This window comes from Pan troglodytes, chromosome 4 (genome assembly GCF_028858775.2).
Source record: "Pan troglodytes isolate AG18354 chromosome 4, NHGRI_mPanTro3-v2.0_pri, whole genome shotgun sequence".
Lineage (NCBI taxonomy): Eukaryota > Metazoa > Chordata > Mammalia > Primates > Hominidae > Pan > Pan troglodytes.
The window spans coordinates 157,932,198-157,949,969 of NC_072402.2; the positions used below are offsets into that span (position 1 = coordinate 157,932,198).

Consider the following 17,772-nt stretch of genomic DNA (forward strand, 5'->3'; position numbering starts at 1 on the left):
CCTGGGTGAGGCTGAAGGTGGCGCACAGGAAGCATGGTGGGCACACTTCTGTGGCCCCTTGCCCCACTCTGCCACCCACTACTCTGTGCTGCTTGAAGCCTCCTTTATGGAGACAAAGTCAGCTGGGAAGGGTAATGCACTGATTCTCGGATGGGCCACAGGCCAGGCATATCAGGACTTGGGGGTTGTGGGGTGGGAGCTGTACCTCTAGGAAGGGCCCCGGCTGCTGGGCTCCAAGGCTCAAAGTGGGGATGGACCAGAGCTCGCCCAGGGAAGCTGTTTCAGCTTGGCCGGGGCTCTGCTGTTATTCACTGTGGAGTCATCCCTTTGGTCCTCAGTTTACCCACTGAGGGGTACAAAGGGGGTCCAGGAGGACCAATGACGGGCTGAGGGGAATCAGTGGTCTATGAGATGGCAAAGGGGCAATGGGGGTGATAGGAGGGACAGGAGGGACTGGAGTGTCCTGGTTTTGACTCATAGGGTTTGGGCGGGGTGCCTGGGAAGAACTTTGAGAGGCTATGGGGGGCTGGGTCACCCAGACATCTGGTGCCTGGTGTCCTGGGTTGAGAAGCATTCTGAGGCAGCATTTGGGTTTGGCAGCTGTCCTGGGACAATCTCTAATCCAGAGTCCTGAAGGGGACTTTTTTCATCCTCCTCTCTCCTTGGAAATGTTACCACATCTGGGTACCACCTTGACTTCTTTTTTACCCAATATTTTTCTTTTTTTTGAGACGGAGTTTTGCCCTTGTTACCCAGGCTGGAGTGCAATGGCACAATCTTGGCTCACTGCAACCTCCGCCTCCTGGGCTCAAGCTATTCTCCTGCCTCAGCCTCCCAAGTAGCTGGGATTACAGGCATGCGCCACCACGCCTGGCTAATTTTGTATTTTTAGTAGAGACAGGGTTTCTCCATGTTGGTCAGCCTGGTCTCAAACTTCTGACCTCAGGTGATCCATCTGCCTCGGCCTCCCAAAGTGTTAGGATTACAGACGTGAGCCACCACGCCCGGCTACCCTATATTTTTCTATAGGACAATTCACTTATTTTTACTATAATGGAAAATCACGTCACTTCCATACATAGACAACCACTGTTATTTGCCATAAGTAGACTAAAACTATTTAAAAAGTCATAGCTGAACAATGTTGACTTCTAGCTAGATTCTGTTGCATGCCCAAGGACCTGGGCCTAAGGCTTCCTTTTGTGAAAAGGGTGAGAGAGGTAAAAGACATAGTGGTATCAAATGGGAAAATTTATCCTTAACTCATCAAAATTCCTGAGAGACTACTGAAAGGAGAATGTACTCACTATAAGAATTGAATTACCGAAGGCAGGTAGTACTTACATTTTTTCGAATGTACAAGTCCCATACGTGACACATAAGGAATAAGGTTTGTCCAGAGCTTTGCACAGGGTATGGCACACAGAAGGGGCCTAATAAGTGCTACCTGACCTAAGGTCCTTCCAGCTCTGTGCAATTTGCAGCCTTTCACTCTTGTGGGCCAGCCTCAACCTGGACAGATGTCACAGCCCAGGTCACAGGCAGCCTTCTCTTGCCTCCTCCCACATTCTGCTCTGAAACCTTGTTTATCTTTCTAAGAACAATACACAGCCTCTCCCCACCCACCCATCCAGCAAGGACCCATGAATTCCACCGTTTTGCCAAGACTTATTACTAATTTAGTGAACTAGGTAAGCATTAAATTAAACTAGCAGTGTTGCTGTTTCCCCTCCAGAATGAATAATTACTCATAATGAGCTTGGATAATAAGCCTCTAAATAACAGAGTTAACTATAATTAGGCTGAAAATTGAGACAAGGGGAGAGAGAGAAAGAGGAAGGAAGAGGAGAGAGAGAGAGAGATGGAGGGAGGGAGAGACAGAAGAGATAAGAGAGAATTTTCACTCCTGTAATTGATTCAAGGACAAATTCAAATTGTTGGCAGGGGAGAAATTCTTTTTTTTTTTTTTTTTTTTTTGAGACAGAGTCTTGTTCTGTCACCAGGCTGGAGTGCAGTAACATGATCTCGGGTCACTGCAACCTCTGACTCCCTGGTTCAAGCGATTCTCCCGCCTCAGCCCCATGAGTACAGGCACGCGCCACCACGCCCAGCTAATTTTTTGTATTTTTAGTAGAGACGGGGTTTCACCATGTTGGTGAGGATGGTCTTGATCTCCTGACCTCGTGATCCCCATGTCTAGGCCTCCCAAAGTGTTGGGATTACAGGCATAAGCCACAGCCCCCAGCCAGGGGAGAAATTCTTAAGCCTGTATTCTTATAAACTCACAGATTCATAGACTATGGAAAAGCAGGACCTCAGCTCTCCACTAGTTTAAACTCTGTATTTCACAGACGTGGAAACTGAGGCTCAGAGAGGAAAAGAAATTCATCCAAAGTCACGCAGCAGAGAGTGAGTGAGTCTCTGAGAGTAGTAATGCAGGTGTGGGCTTCACTCACTGATGGAGCTACAGTTTCTCAGTGTGGGTAAATGGAGTAAGGTGAGCTGGAGAAAAGCACCTACGTCACTGGCATCTTGGCAGGGAGGATTCCTCAGCCAGAAGAGCCGGTGGTTAAGAGCTTTGACTCTGGGCTGGGTGTGGTGGCTCCCACCTGTAATCCCAGTACTTTTGGAGGCCGAGACAGGAGGATCGTTTGAGCCCAGGAGTTCGAGAACATAAGGAGACTTCATCTCTACAAAAAAATTAAAACATTAGTTGGGCATGGTGGCACATGCCTGTGGTCCCAGCTACTTGGGGGGCTGTGGTGGGAGGATAGAATGGGCCTGGGAAAGTCAAGGCTGCAGTGAGACATGATTGCACCACTGCATTCCAGCCTGGGCGACAGAGAGAGACCCGGTCTCAAAAAAAAGAGCTCTGGGGCCAGGCACGGTGGCTCACACCTGTAATCCCAGCACTTTGGGATGCTGAGGCAGGTGGATCACCTGAGGTCAGGAGTTCGAGACCAGCCTGGCCAACACAGTGAAACCCCATCTCTACTAAAAATACAAAAATTAGCCACGTGTGGTAGCGTGTGCCTGTAATCTCAACTACTTGGGAGGCTGAGGCAGGAGAATCACTTGAACCCAGGAGGTGGAGGCTGCAGTGAGCCAAAATGTGCCATCACACTCCAGCCTGGGTGACAGAACGAGACTCCGTCTCAAAAAAAAAAAAAAAAAAAAAAATAGAGCTTTGGTTTTGGAGTCACATTACCAGGATTTGAATCTTTTCTTTATCACCTAGTAGCTGTGTCACCTTGGGGTAAGTTCATCCATTTCTCTGAGCCTCAGTTTCCTCACCTGTAAATGGGAATAACAACTGTACTTACCTAATGGACTTGCTACAAAGTCACTCAATGTTAGCTTCTACCATCACCTCCATCATCACAACCATCACTCTCAGGTGAGTGCAATCAAAGGGTTAGGAGTGCCTCTGTCACTAACTTGTGAGTCACTGGACCTCTCTGAGCCTCATCTTGGTCATGTGTAAAATGAATTAGTAAGACCTTCCCTTCCTTGGTCACAGAGGAGTTACAAGGATAAAGGGTAAAAATCCCTGCTTTGGGAGGCCAAGGCAGGCAGACCATTGAGCCAGAAGTTCAAGACCAGCCTGGGCAACATGGTGAAACCCCATCTCTACAAAAAATACAAAAGTTAGCCGGGCGTGGTAGCACATGCCTTTAGTCCCAGCTACTTGGGAGGATGAGGTGGGACAATCACCTGAGCCCGAGGAGGTCGAGGCTGCAGTGGCCATCATTACACCACTGCATTGTTGCCTGGGTGACAGAGTGAAATCCCGTTTCAAAAACAAATTTTTTTTTTAATTTATCCATGCTCATGACTCCCAGAAAGTTAGACTGGCTTCATTATTTGCTGCACTGTGCAAGATGCTGGAAAGACTCCCCATTCCACAGACCTGGTTCAGGTGCCCTTTACCACAGGCTCTCCATGACCTTCACCCTGACATTTGGGAGTCATCTTTCCCACTGTGCCAGGGCACCTGCCTCCCTCCTGGCAAGCTCCTTTAGTGAACTTGGGAGCTACTCATAGCATCTTTAAAGATCACCACTAGGGCTGGGCGCAGTGGCTTATGCTTGTAATCCAAGCACTTTGGGAGACTGAGGTGGGCAGATCGCTTGAGCTCAGGAGTTTGAGACCAGCCTGGACAACATGGTGAAACCCTGTCTCTACAAAACATGCAAAAAATTTAGCTGGGCTTGGTGGTGGGCATCTTTAGTCCCAGCCACTTGGGAGGCTGAGGTGGGAGGATGGCTTGAGCCCAGGAGGCAGAGGTTGCAGTGTGCTGAGATCGTGCCACTGCACACTCCACTGCACTCCAGCCTGGGGGACAGAGTCAGACAATGTCTTTAAATAAATAAATAAATAAATAAATAAATAAATAAAAGATCACCATTAGGTGGCACTCTGCCACCTGCCTGTCATTCCTTGGATACCTGATGTGTTTGGGGGGAAGGAGCAGTGAAATCTTGAGTGATTGGGCCTTTGTGTGGCTGTGTGTCACCCAGGGTGACATGGCATGGCGAGATCTTCAGCCTCCATGATCCTCAGTATCGTCATCTAGGCAATGGTGATAATCCAACTAGCTCACGGTGGCGTTGTGAGGACAAAAGAGGAGTAAGGATAAGAGCATGAGGAAAGTGCCAAAGACAGGGCCTGCCACATAGTAAGCGTGTACAAAGGAGCTATTAAGGGCTCTTCTTCTTCTTTTTTTTTTTTTTTTTGAGACGGAGATTTGCTGTGTCGCCCAGGCTGGAGTGCAGTGGCACAATCTCGGCTCACTGCAAGCTCCGCCTCCCGGGTTCACGCCATTCTGCTGCCTCAGCCTCCAGCTGGGACAACAGGTGCCCGCCACCACGCCCGGCTTTTATTTTACTTTTTGTATTTTTAGTACAGACAGGGTTTCACCGTGTTAGCCAGGATGGTCTTGATCTCCTGACCTTGTGATCCGTCCGCCTTGGCCTCCCAAAGTGCTGGGATTACAGGCGTGAGCCACTGCGCCCGGCCAGGGCTCTTCTTGAAACGTCTACTGGTGAGAACTGGCACATACAGGGTAGGGCTTCAGAGCAGGGAGCAGTGTCCAAGCCTGGCTGTGCACGAGCCTCTCCTGGGAAACCTCCCATATCAGACCTGCTGGACCTGACTCTAGGTAAGAAGACCATGGACTGCCACTGGGATGTGCTCCCCTGCCAGGTATGACCTGGGAGACCATTCCAGTCCCACCCTCTCATTTACAGATGGAGAAACTGAGCTCTAGAAAAGAGAAATGACCTGCCTAAGTCCACACAGTTGGGAGCAGCAGAAGGCCTGACTTCCCAGATGTCCTGCCTGTGTGTCTCTGATAAGGGCAGGGGCCTAGAACCAGCCAGAGCTGGCCCAACAGAAGCCTGGCCACTTGAATTCTTCCTTTGAAGTGGGAGCTGGGTTGGGGAGAGGTGGAGCTGTCTCACCTGTGCCCTAAAGAAGGGGGGGTCCACTTATTTCCGGTGTTCCTTGTGGAATTCACTGCTGAATGATAATACCATGTGTTCCAGGCTTCCTTACCATACACCTGAACCACAGACTAGGTTGGCACCCTTCCCTTTAAAATGAGGAGACAGAGGTTCAGAATGGAGGGATGGCTATCGTCAAGACCAGACACACTCAGACCTCTCACCTCTCAGGCCCTGCATTCTTGTCTAGATTGCACTTCTTCTTTTTTTTTTTTTTTTTAGATGGAGTTTCACTCTTATTACCCAGGCTGGAGTGCAGTGGCGCCATCTCCACTCACTGCAACCTCTGCCTCCCTGGTTCAAGTGATTCTCCTGCCTCAGCCTCCCAAGTAGCTGGGATTACAGGTGCCTGCCACCATGCCTGGCTAATTTTTTGTATTTTTAGTAGAGAGATGGTTTCATGTTGGCCAGGCTGGTCTCGAACTCCTGATCTCAGGTGATCCACCTGCCTCGGCCTCTCAAAGTGCTGGGATTACAGGTGTGAGCCACTGCACCCAGCCTAGATTCCACTCTAACTTAAAATGTTTTATTGACTTTCTATTTGTTAAAATGTTTTAAATTTAATTTAAAAAATTTTTAAAAATTAATTTCCTAGAAAGCACAGATTCCCAGTTTCTCTGGAAACATGGAGCTTACATCTCTGAAAGATAATACCAGGTAGGGGCTGGGTGTGGTGGCTCACACCTGTAATCCCAGCACTTTGGGAAGCCGAGGCAGGCGGATCACGAGGTCAGGAGATTGAGACCATCCTGGCTAACAAGGTGAAACCCTGTCACTACTAAAATTACAAAAAAATTAGCAGGGCGTGGCAGCCTGCACCTGTAGTCCCAGCTTCTGGGGAGCCTGAGGCAGGAGAATGGCGTGAACCCAGGAGGCGGAGCTTGCAGTGGGCCGAGATTGCGCCGCTGCATTCCAGCCTGGGTGACAGAGCAAGACTCCGTCTCAAAAAAAACAAAAGAAAAAAAAAAAAGAAAGATAATACCAGGTAGGAGCTGAATAGACATCATATCCTTTAGGGAAACACTGGCTTTATAGCTCAACACAGTCCCCACCACCTCGCACTGTCAGTCATCCAGCTGTATTTGCACACTTATGGTACCTACCTGGCCCTGGCGGGCATTTGGACCTGAGACACCTACCAAATGCTTTGGTGTCTTCTGCTGAAATTCGGTTCACAAGGGTCTACTCTGAGGAACAGATCCTGGTTCATGAGGGCTGCTAAGATTCTCTTCCAGGCACCTGGTGCCAGGGATTGCCTCAGAAATACAAGGATGCTGATTGCTGGCAAGGAGGAGGGCAGCTCCTTGGGCTGCTTGACAAGCTGGATGGTGCCTGGAACTGGTCTGAGCCAGCACTGAGGCAGGTCCCCTCCTGGGGGAAGCTCTGGGGAGGCCCCAAGCCTGGTCCCACGTCTTCACCTTCACAGATGGGGCTGGGAGCTCAGGGAGCCCCTCCCAGATCTGAGCATGTTAGAAGCAGACAGATGGAGCCGCAAATCTTGTTAGCCAGTGGCAGATGTGCAAGGAGCTACGGTTCTGTCTCTGCTGGTGAGCATGCTCTGAGAACCCCGGCCATGAATCAGGAGTGTGAACGCCAGGCAACTCTTTGCTTTTATGAACCCACGTCCATTGTTCTGTCCTAGTGGGGTGTTCCCTACCAGGTGAGTGGATGGCCAGCTGGGCCAGCCACGGAGACTTTACCTCTTGCACTCCGAAGCCACTGGGTCAGGAGCACAGGATGCTGGGGCGTGGGGTTGAACTGTGGCTCCTTCACTGCCGCTGCTGTCCTTAGGCAAATAACCTCTCTGTGCCCTTATTTTCTGATCTGTAAAACACAGCTAATAATACTTCCTATTTTGTAGGGTTACTAGGATGGCTGTAAGAAATAATATGAGCAGATGCCTGAAACACAGTAAGTACTTAATAAATGTTAGCTGTGATGACTACTGCCACCACCACCAGGAGCTATTATTATATGGGGTGGTGGGAGGGGAGGTAGTTTAGGCACAGCCATCAAATCAGGTAAACAAATTAATTCGGTCATTTCAGATGGTTTGAATACCATGAAGAAAATCAACAGCTAATGAGAGAATGACTAGGGTTGTTACAGAGGCCTGTTCGGGAGGTAGCACGTGAGCTGAGACCTACGGCAGGGTTTCTTAGCCTCAGCACTATTGCCATTTGGAGCTGGACAGTTTTTTGCCATGAGGGGCTCTCTTGTGCAGTGTAGGATGGTTAGCAACATCCTGGACCTCTACTCGCTATATGCTGGTAGTAGCCCCCCTCAGTTACAACAACCAAATGGGTGTCCAGACATTGCCAAATGTCCCCTGGGGGGCAAAATGACCCCTGTTGAGAATCACTGATATAAAGGGTGAGCAGCAGGCCAGGCACTGTGGCTCACGCCCGTAATCCTAGCACTTTGAAAGGCCAAGGCAGGCGGATCGCCTGAGGTCAGGAGTGTGAGACCAGCCTGGCCAGCATGGTGAAACCTTGTCTCTACTAAAAATACAAAAATTAGTCTGGCATGGCGGCGCTTGCCTGTAATCTCAGCTACCCCAGAGGGTGAGGCAGGATAATTACTTGAACCCAGGAGGTGGAGGCTGCCGTGAGCTGAGATGGTGCCACTGCATTCCAGCCTGGGTGACAGAGCAACTGTGTCTCAGAAAAAAAATAATAATAATAATAATAATAAGGGTGAGGAGCCAGTCCCACAAGGACTAAGGGGAAGAGCAGAAACAGCTTTGGAGAGATGGGCTTTGAACCTGGAGGGCAGAAGGAACTGGAACCCTGACTCTAAGCCAAATCCAGGCATTTAGTCTGCAGTGTTAGTTTGGAAAGAAGCAGATTCTTCTTGGAAAAGAAGTCTGGGTGTCCTAGCCCTTCACTCAGCTAAGCCAGAGAAATGCTGCATAGAACAAAGAAATAATAAGTATAGAACAAAGTTGAGGTCTAGGACTCAAATGGTTGACATTCAGACAGGGATGCTACTTCCTTACTCTCATTTGAGTTTGGGAACCAGTTCCTGCACAGTTAATCCTTCAATGTTTCTTCAAAGAAATCACACAGGCAATCTCTGGGTACCTTTGTGCACGTAAAGATGGGAGAGCAGGTGCCTAAGTCGGTGCTGTTTGTGTGTCTGGGTAACATCTGTTGGTCACCCACTGCAGAAGCAGTTTTCAGATCAAAACATTTCAAAGTCCTGCGTGCAGTGGCTCATGCCTGTAATCCCAGTACTTTGGGAGGCCAAGGCGGGCAGATCACCTGAGGTTAGGAGTTTGAGATCAGCCTGACCAATATGATGAAACCCCGTCTCTACTAAAAATACAAAAATTAGCTGGGCATGGTGGCATATACCTGTAATCCAGCTAAGCGGGAGGCTGAGGCAGGAGAATCGGTTGAACCCGGGAGGTGGAGGTTGCACTGAGTCAAGATTGCGCCACTGCACTCCAGCCTGGGCGACAGAGCGAGACTCTGGCTCAAAAAAAAAAAAAAAAAAAACATTTCAGAGAATTGGAGGGTAGACAGTGTGGTGATGTCTGGGTACGAGATAGGGAATCCCCTGACTACCGAGGGCACAGCTGCATGAAGAGACACAACATTCCCATGAGCCACATTGCCCAGCAGAGATAGGAATAGAAAAAGCAATGAAGTTAAAAACTGCAAAGCTAAAATTGAACTACTTGGGAGCTGTGATCACAAAACCAACTTACTAATGCAGATCCCTATTATGGAAATGGCTGCCTTTTGAGACGGTTTACCAGCAGCGTGTCAGGTGCTGCAGAACGTTCTTGCAGGAAGCCCACCAAGGCTGCTCTGTACCCTGCTGCGGCCAACCTGACTAGACCCCAGCCTTCCGCTCTGCATCTCTCAGTGGGCAAGCTAACCCAGCTCTTTCTTCACTGACTGTTTCTTACCTTAAAAAATAATTGCAGATGGAAATCAGTTGTGTTTGGCAGAAGAATAAAAATAATTGATTCAGACAGTTTCTGGGGTATATTAAGTGTTCTTAGATTAGCTGAACCTCTCACTTTGCCCCAGTTACAAAAATAGTGGAACAAATGACATAAAACAACAAAATAAAACACAGTGGAGTAAAACCTCCCTTGAAGGCCCAGGTCAACACCTAACCCACTAAGACTTAATCGGGTCTGCCTCTTCAGTGGGTTTGATGATGGCTGGATGGAGGACAGGCGCCCTCTGCTCCCTGCACTACCTCCATCTTTTTGCCCTAGGGCTTTTTATAGAGTGACAATAGCCCCGCCCATAGGAGCTCACAGTCCAGAATCGTTTTAATTCACACACACCCACAGTGCACACTTGTATATTTAAAAGATAGGGAAGAGGCTGGGCGGGTGGCTTATGCCTGTAATCCCAGCATTTTGGGAGGCCGAGGCGGGTGGATCACTTGAGGCCAGGAGTTTGAGACCAGCCTGGCCAACAAGGTGAAACCCTGTCTCTGCTAAAAATACAAAAATTAGCTGGGCATGGTGGCACGCACCAGTACTCCCAGCTACCTGAGAAGTTGAGGCAGGAGAATTGCTTGAACCTGGGAAGCAGAGGTTGCAGTGAGCCGAGATCGGACCACTGTACTCCAGCCTGGGCGACAGAGTGAGATCCTGTCTCAAAATTAAAAAGAAAAAGGAAGAAATAAAAGATCTGGAATCAGTCTTTAGCAACTTTAATACTTCTTGATTTTTTGCCTAGTGTATTTCATGAGGAGGTCAGCTGATTTGCTCCCATTTGAACCATGCTGCCTCTGAAACTTAATTACATCCAGAAAGGACACTTGTATGCTAGTTTATCTATGGTCAGTTGTGGAATAGATCTGTTTCTATATGCACATGTAACCCAAATGTCAAATATAAATTGGGTTAGGTGGGAAAAATAATTTTAAAAGGTGGAAAAAGTTCTATTATGTTGACATGCTTAAATATTGGTATATTAAGTATTCTTTCATCAGCATTTCATATTTACTGGCAAATACAGGTAATTTCTGTGTACTTTGAGATAATTCTGTTAAATTCATATAGATGTCAGAAAATACTTTTCAAAACAAACTGGACCAGGCGTAGTGGCTTATACTTGTAATCTCAGCACTTTGGGAGGCCGAGGCAGTCAGATTGCTTGAGCTCAGGAGTCTGAGACCAGCCTGGACAACATGGTGAAACCTCATCTCTACAAAAAATACCAAAATTAGCTGGGTATGGTGACAGGTGCCTGTAGTCCCAGCTACTCAGGAGGCTGAGGTGGGAGGATCACTTGAGCCCAGAAGGTTGAAGCTGCAGTGAGCTGTGACTGTGCCACTGCACTCTAGCCTGGGCCACAGAGTGAGACCCTGTCTCAAAAAAAAAAAAAAATTAAAAATTTAAAAAATCAAAATAAACTGGGGAGTTATAAAAATACAACTGAAATAGAAAAAACAAACAAAGAAATCATATGCCTGAATGACCAAGAAGCTGGCTGAAGTGCAGATTCCAGGTCCCCACCCCTCCTAGAGAAGGCTCCAGGTCATTCTGCAGCTTGCTCAGGCTTGAAAACCTCTGAGTTTAACCTGATGCCAGCCCTGGGAGGAACTTTAAGACTATCTTTGTGCTTTTTAAAGCTTTCATAGCTGAACTCCAGCATGGGAATTAACACAATCTTACATGGGAGTGCCCAAGGGTGGAAGAAATACAAGTGGATCCCTCTGGCTGAAGGCCACAGAGGTCACAGCCTCTGTGGCACAGTCTCCCCCCACCCCAAGAGCTTAGAACCATCCACCAACTTGACCATCTCCATACTAACAGATGGAGAAATGGAAGCCCAAAGAGGGAGGGATTTGTCCAAAGTGAGGTGGGTGCTCTTGGTAAACCCAAGACTTGCCTTGTCTCTGAATCCCCAAAACTTAGAGCTTCCTGCCTCGCCTAGCCTTGCACACAGCGGGTGGTGAGCACTGCCCTCAGCCCCGCCCTTGGCGGTGTCAAACACACTCCTGGGTCTGGGCTGCAGCCTCAGGCCCTGAGCTCATCTTCCCATTCCTCCCCCAATTGTCTAATTGAAGGCATCTGCACTTAGCAAATGTCTCAGCCCCACAGTGACACCGGCTCTCTGGGGTGGTTCTCCTGCTGGAAGCTGGGTAGATAGAGGGCAAGACAGAAGTCTTGAGTGAGACTCCCTTCAAGGAGGAGTACGAATCTGACATTTTTCATAACAGCTGATGCTATATCTCATCAATTCTACATATACATATTTTGACATGTAACGCTTCTGAAATCAGAATGCAACATATAATCAATGGTATCTTGAAAACTGCCTCATGATTTAGTTTTCTAAAAAGTCTTATTAGTGCATAAAATAATAGTGCATCTTACAAAAAGCTGATCTTATGCTTGAAGAAATATAATAATTATCTCCTTTTTTGGAGGTACTGGCCTTGATGTACATTATGTTATTTAATCCTCTTAAGAACCCTGTGAGGCAAGGTCTGTTATCACTCCCATTTTAACAGGTGACAAGATGGAGGTTCAGAGAGAGGTTGGGTCAACTGCCTTCCAACAGCTGGTAAGTGGTGTGATCATTAAGTTTATGTGGCAGCTTGGCTAGGCTACAGTGCCTGTTATCTGGCTAGGTACTAGTCTAGATGTTGCTGTCAAGGTATTTTTAGATGTGATTAACATTTACAATCAGTTGACTTTAAGAAAAGCCTCCATAATGTGGGTGGGCCTCATCCAATTGGTAAAAGGTCGTAAGAGCAAAGATTGAGGTTTCCTGGAGAATAAATTTTGCCTCAAGACTGCTAACACAGAAATCATGCCTGAGTTTCCAGCCTGTGGGCCTGCCCTACAGATTTTGAACTCTACTGCAACATCAGCTCTTACCTGAATTTCCAGCCTGCTGACATGCCCCACAAATTTTAGACCACAGCCTCTGCAATCACATGAGCCAATTCCTTAAAATAAATCTCTCTCCATATATATCCTACTGGTTTCTTTGGAAAAACCCTGAGACGGTGATGGAGCTGGGGTGTCAAGCCTTACACACCCCTCCGCTGGCCTCTATGTGCCCAGGGAGGCCCAGCTCCCACTCAGAGGGCAGGACTCAGCTCCCGAGGTCTTGCTGCTGCCCCCAATATTCCACCCTCTACCATAGGGAGATGCTCACCAGGGCTGATTTGAGAGAGGGAAGGAGGGGCCGGCCCAAGAGGGGATGCCTAGGACAAGAGGCGAGAGACCAAGAGCAGGTGACGTGTTTATTGTGGGACGCCTCTTTCTGGGGGTCGTGCTGGCTGTGAGGGAACCCTCACAATCCCCAGGTCCCAGAACAGACAGATACAAAAACTTGAATCCAAACTGCTTGCACATAAATAGAACAGAGGTTGGCAAAGGAAAAAAAAAAAAAACAACAACAAATGAACGTGCAGCCTCCTATGCTAGTGTGACACGGTGGCAGAGTCTTATCCACACCCCGTCTCTTTTCTTACTGTCTCCACGCTGAGATTTTCAGCTGCTCTGGAAATTCACCACCTTCGGATCTGACTCAGCAGCAGACAGCTGCCTTCCTGGCGGCCCCTGCCACAGTCTCCAGGACTGGCAAGGGGCTAAGGAATCCAAGACAGGTATTCCTCAAACAAAACAAAAATTGCTTCCACGGTCCTTTGCACCTCCCAGTTCTGATGGGTGAACAATGTGTCCCCCAACCCCAAACTAAACCAAAGAACATGCTGAGCACGAGCTGCGAGTCAGAAAAAAAACATATTGCACATGGTTACAAGAGTCTTCCTGAGGGCCCTCTCGCTGCAGATCCCTAAATACTGGCTTTTGATCCAACCAGTCGCTTGCCTATCAATGGTGGTATCAAATGCCCATGTACATCCCACTCCCCAAATACAGGTGGGACTAAGCAAATTTTCCACATTGCTATCCTTCGCTATCAGCCACACTCAAAGCCTAGACTGGGTTAAACTCATGCCCTGTAAGTATGTGGTGGAGAGAGGTGGGAATTGTTTAAATCTTTGTCTTCCTTTCAACGAGCTTCTCCCTCCCTGGGTAGTTATTAAAGTTCTAGTGGTGAAAACAGCCTCCAAGACGTGGAATCTTCCGGAACCGAGAGCTGGGAAAATGGTTCTCTCCAACCATATGCTTTCAAAAAGGAAGCTCTGTGGTTACCTGCAGGTCCATCACAAGTTGGGTTCAAACTTGGGTTCCACCTTAACAGCCCTCATGTGGGACAGGCAGTGTGGCAATTAAATTTGTTTTTTTCTCCAAAGGAATTTTCAAGTATCACCAAATCCCTGATACAGTGTGTAAACAAGACATCTTACGAAACAGAAAGCGAGACCACTTCGGGAAGCAGCAGCACATGACATATCTAAAAGGCTGAAAATGGTTTTAGGTTCGAAAACAAAGGCAAGACAGCCACCCACTGTGCCTCACAAGGCAAACACTCAGGCATACACACCAACTCAGGCCCCTCTGCACAGAGCCAGGGAAAGAAAAGCACCCAATATGGGATCCTCCGGGGGTCCTGAGAACACACCAGGCTGCCCCTCCTTTTTCAGTGGTGTAGCTGCCATCAGCAAAGAATAGAGAAGTCTTTAATGCTAAAAACTGGACATGCTTGAGATCAGTGGTCTGTGTCCAGTTCCCACTCTCCTGGCCTCTTATCAAGTCTTTCTCGATTCACTGGGCCCCTGCGTGGGGGGACGGCCACCAAGCCATCCTCTTGTACCCTAGTCACACGTGGCAGACGTTTCTCAGAGGAATGCTCTCGGGTGAGGTATGTTATTGAATGTTTTGCTCTGGGTCAGTTTTATTTAAAAGGAGCACAGACCCTCCACGTTCCAAGGCTCTTCAGGGATGGCCTCCTGCTGCCTCACTTGGCTGAGCTCTCCTCTTCAGTGTCCTCTTCCTCTGCCCACATCTCCAAGGCTTCCTCGTGAGGTCCGGAGGTGGCCTATCTGTCAAAGCAGCCGGTGGGGAACATGTGGCTCCCACTGAAGTAGCTGCTTCCATAGGTGGTGGCGAGGCAGTGCCTGGGCTCAGCTGCAATGGCCATATGCATGCTAAGGGATGCAGGGACGGGCACGGGACACATATCCAGGGGCTGCAGCGGGGGGTACGGGGTGTGGAGGGATGAGCCTGTACTCCCCGAGAGCAGGCTCCCTGAACGGTGGGCCTGCAAGGAGTCCCGATAGGCCAAGCATAGGTCCTGCACGGGGGTCTGGAACTGTGCCAGGGTGGTCGCTGGCTGGCCGAGGGACGGGTAGGCTGGTGGCTGGAACAGCACTTGAGTGGGGGTGGGGGGTGTGCCAGGCACCATTGCCAAGGCCTGGCTCTTGACGGCTACGGCATCCTTGAGGACATTGTCATACACTCTGAAACGAGAAGACCTGGGTGAGAACTGGAGGCCAAAAGCCACCAGATGCCTGTGTGTGTCTCTACCTGTCTTGCTAAGTGGGACTGGAAGAGATGTGTGTGCCCTGTGTCCACCAGGCCTTACCTGGCTGTGCTCACCGTGTGTGGCACCGCTCCAGCTGTTCACCAACTAGATTCAGGCCTTGGCTCTCAGCTTGGATCTGCTTCCTACAGAAAATTTCTTCTGGCCCCTCCAGACTAGGCTGGCTATCCCCACAGCCCCATGCTGCCCTATCTCCACAGTCAATACCCCAGAGAGTAACCTGCTCCAGAGGGTAACTTCTAGTTACCTGGCTTCCAGGAGGATGGTGCCTGCTTGTGCTCACCAATGCCTTCCCATCCCCTGGCACTGGAGTGTTCCTGGGGCCTGAATGAGCCCAAGCTCTGCTTTCCAGGCAATTCTGGGCCAGCTCCATCCCCAACGGGGTCACTCCTTAGCTAGCTGATATCAACCAAATTGACCCCTGGGGCCTAGGATTTTTCATCTGAAAAGGGGGCTGGAACAGAGATTTTTGCCATCTCAAAAAAAGCTTCCCATATAGCTTTTTGGGAAAACAAAACAATTAGAGGCTTATGTAAGGCATGCACCGACACTCAGACCAGGCTTTGGGGACCTTCTCAAAAACACAAATTTTAAAATAAGGCCTACGGAGTAGGACTGACTTTTCAGAGGAATGAGATAAAGACAGCTGCCAGCAAAGCTTCCCACATCGGGGAGGGCTCTCTTCACGGGTCTAAGGGCTTCCGCTTTGCCCACACAGCCCACCAGTCAGTCAGGCCAGCACCCAGGATACGCGGTGCCTGGCAGGTGGAAGGGGAACTGGACAGTGTGAGCCTACTGGGAATGGCTCTGTCCTGTCTGCCTTGCTCCCTGCAGTAACGATGGGGCACATTTACCTCCAGTGTCAGTTTCAGGGTGTTTGGCTCACGATGCCTTTAAGGATCTTCTCTGACACACTGAACATTTCCTCCCCAAGATTCCCAGGGACCCTTGCAGAGGCTGTGGCGCTTAGGGGAGCTTACTGGCTAAGAGGTCAGCTTTGTGACCATGTCTGAGAAAAGTAGCTTATAATGGAAGTCCTTCAATGCGATTATCTATAAGATTACACTGGGACTTAGATCAAATAGCCTAGACATTTAAAGGTGCAAACAGCCCTCTTCTCCCTTGCTGCCTGACTTTAAAGATGTAAACCCGGCCGGGCGCAGTGGCTCACACCTGTAATCCCAGCACTTTGGGAAGCTGAGGTGGGTGGATCATGAGGTCAGGAGTTCAAGACCAGCCTGACCAACATGGTGAAACCCCGTCTCTACTAAAAATACAAAAATCAGCCAAGCGTGGTGGCGCACACCTGTAATCTCAGCTACTTAGGAGGCTGAGGCAAGAGAATCGCTATAACCCGGGAGGCGGAGGTTGCAGTGAGCCGAGATCATGCCATTGCACTCCAGCCTGGGTGACAGAGCGAGACTCTGTCTCAAAAAAAAAAAAAAAAAAAAAATGAAATAAAATAAAAAGCAAACCTGAAGCTATTCAAAATAGGAAGAACTGGTTCTCGAAACCCCACTTCTACCAGGAGTCACCATGGCCCACTTTCCCTGAGACCCTGTAGCTGGAAGAACCACCACAAGTTCCAGACTCCGGAAACTGCCCGTGGCCTGAGGCAGGCCTCAAGGCAAGAGGAACCTCACCATTTCAGAAACACAGGATTCAGGGGAGAAACTTACACCAGCAGGATTTCAATACACGTGCTGAGGTGCTCCAGGGAATAGCTTGAGATCCTCTGCAGGTCTCTGGTCCAGTAGGGAGAAAGCTGCAGGCAAATCCTGGAGGCCCCAACACAGGCCGCAGCGACCACAGAAGGCTGGAATTTGTAGAATATGTGATCTGAAAGAAAGCCACGGAGGGAGTCAGCATTCAAATCCTCCCCTTGGAATCCCAGGCCCACCCTGAGAATGGATGGACAAATGAATCGCTTTCAAGGCTTTTCATTGCTGCCCTACAAATAGGATGGAAAATTAGAAACTGTGAAGTTCCATTTTTGAATCTTAACCTTGGCTCTTGGTCTAGGATTTATTTTTTGTTGAGACAGGGTCTTGCTCTGTTGCCCAGGCTGGAGTGCAGTGGTGAGATCACAGCTCACTGCAGCCTCAACTTCCCAGGCCCAAGAGATCCTACTACCTCAGCCTCTTGAGTAGCTGGGACTATAGGCATGTACAAACACATCTGGCTAATTTTCGTATTTTTTTGAGAGATAGGATTTCAGCATGTAATTCAGGCTGGTATCGAACTCCTGAGCTCAAGCAATCCTCCTGCCTCAGCCTCCCAAAGTGCTGGGATTACAGGTGTGAGCCACCACACTAAGACCAGTCTGAGATTTCTGATAGCAGCCTAGAACAGTGTTTTCAAAATACTGTCCACGGCTCCCAGGGAGCAGCAAGCAGCTTGCTGATGTTCTACAAACAGAACTGCAAAACATTTGTCCTTTCTTTGGTTATTATAAGAGAATGACACACTATTTCAAAGGCTTCCGTTTTGGGGTATGACTAAAAGCTACTTATTAATTGTAACAATGCCTGGCCCATAGTAGGCACTCAGTGAAAATCTACTGAATGAGTGGTTGTAAGACTTTGATATTTATAACTAAAATTGGCACTTAGGTTGACTGAGGAATCTTAATGTCCAACTAAGATATCTGGCCACAAGGAAAAGCTGGTGCTAAATATGTGCAAAGGCAAACAGTTGAAATTTCTGCAGTTTTCCTGAATGCCACTGGATTTTCAGTTTATTACTCTGTTGTCTTAAATTGTTCATGATTTTTGCTGGGCGCAGTGGCTCACATCTGTAATCCCAGCACTTTGGGAGGCCAAGGCAGGTGG

The 17,772-nt window shown here is 48.7% G+C and overlaps 1 protein-coding gene across 3 annotated transcripts in view; it reads right to left on the minus strand.

Moving 5' to 3' along the window:
* Positions 1 to 12,720: 12,720 nt before the first annotated feature.
* Positions 12,721 to 17,772, minus strand: part of CCNJL (cyclin J like) — a 60,914-nt gene continuing 55,862 nt past the window's right edge. For all 3 annotated transcript variants that reach the window (XM_001142051.6, XM_063811652.1, XM_009450076.5), the window contains 2 exons: positions 16,621 to 16,780; positions 12,721 to 14,858 (listed from right to left, as the gene is read on the minus strand). In XM_001142051.6, coding sequence (XP_001142051.2) covers positions 14,438 to 14,858; positions 16,621 to 16,780 — 581 coding nt within the window. In that variant the 3' untranslated portion in view covers positions 12,721 to 14,437. The remainder of the gene's footprint in view (positions 14,859 to 16,620; positions 16,781 to 17,772) is intronic.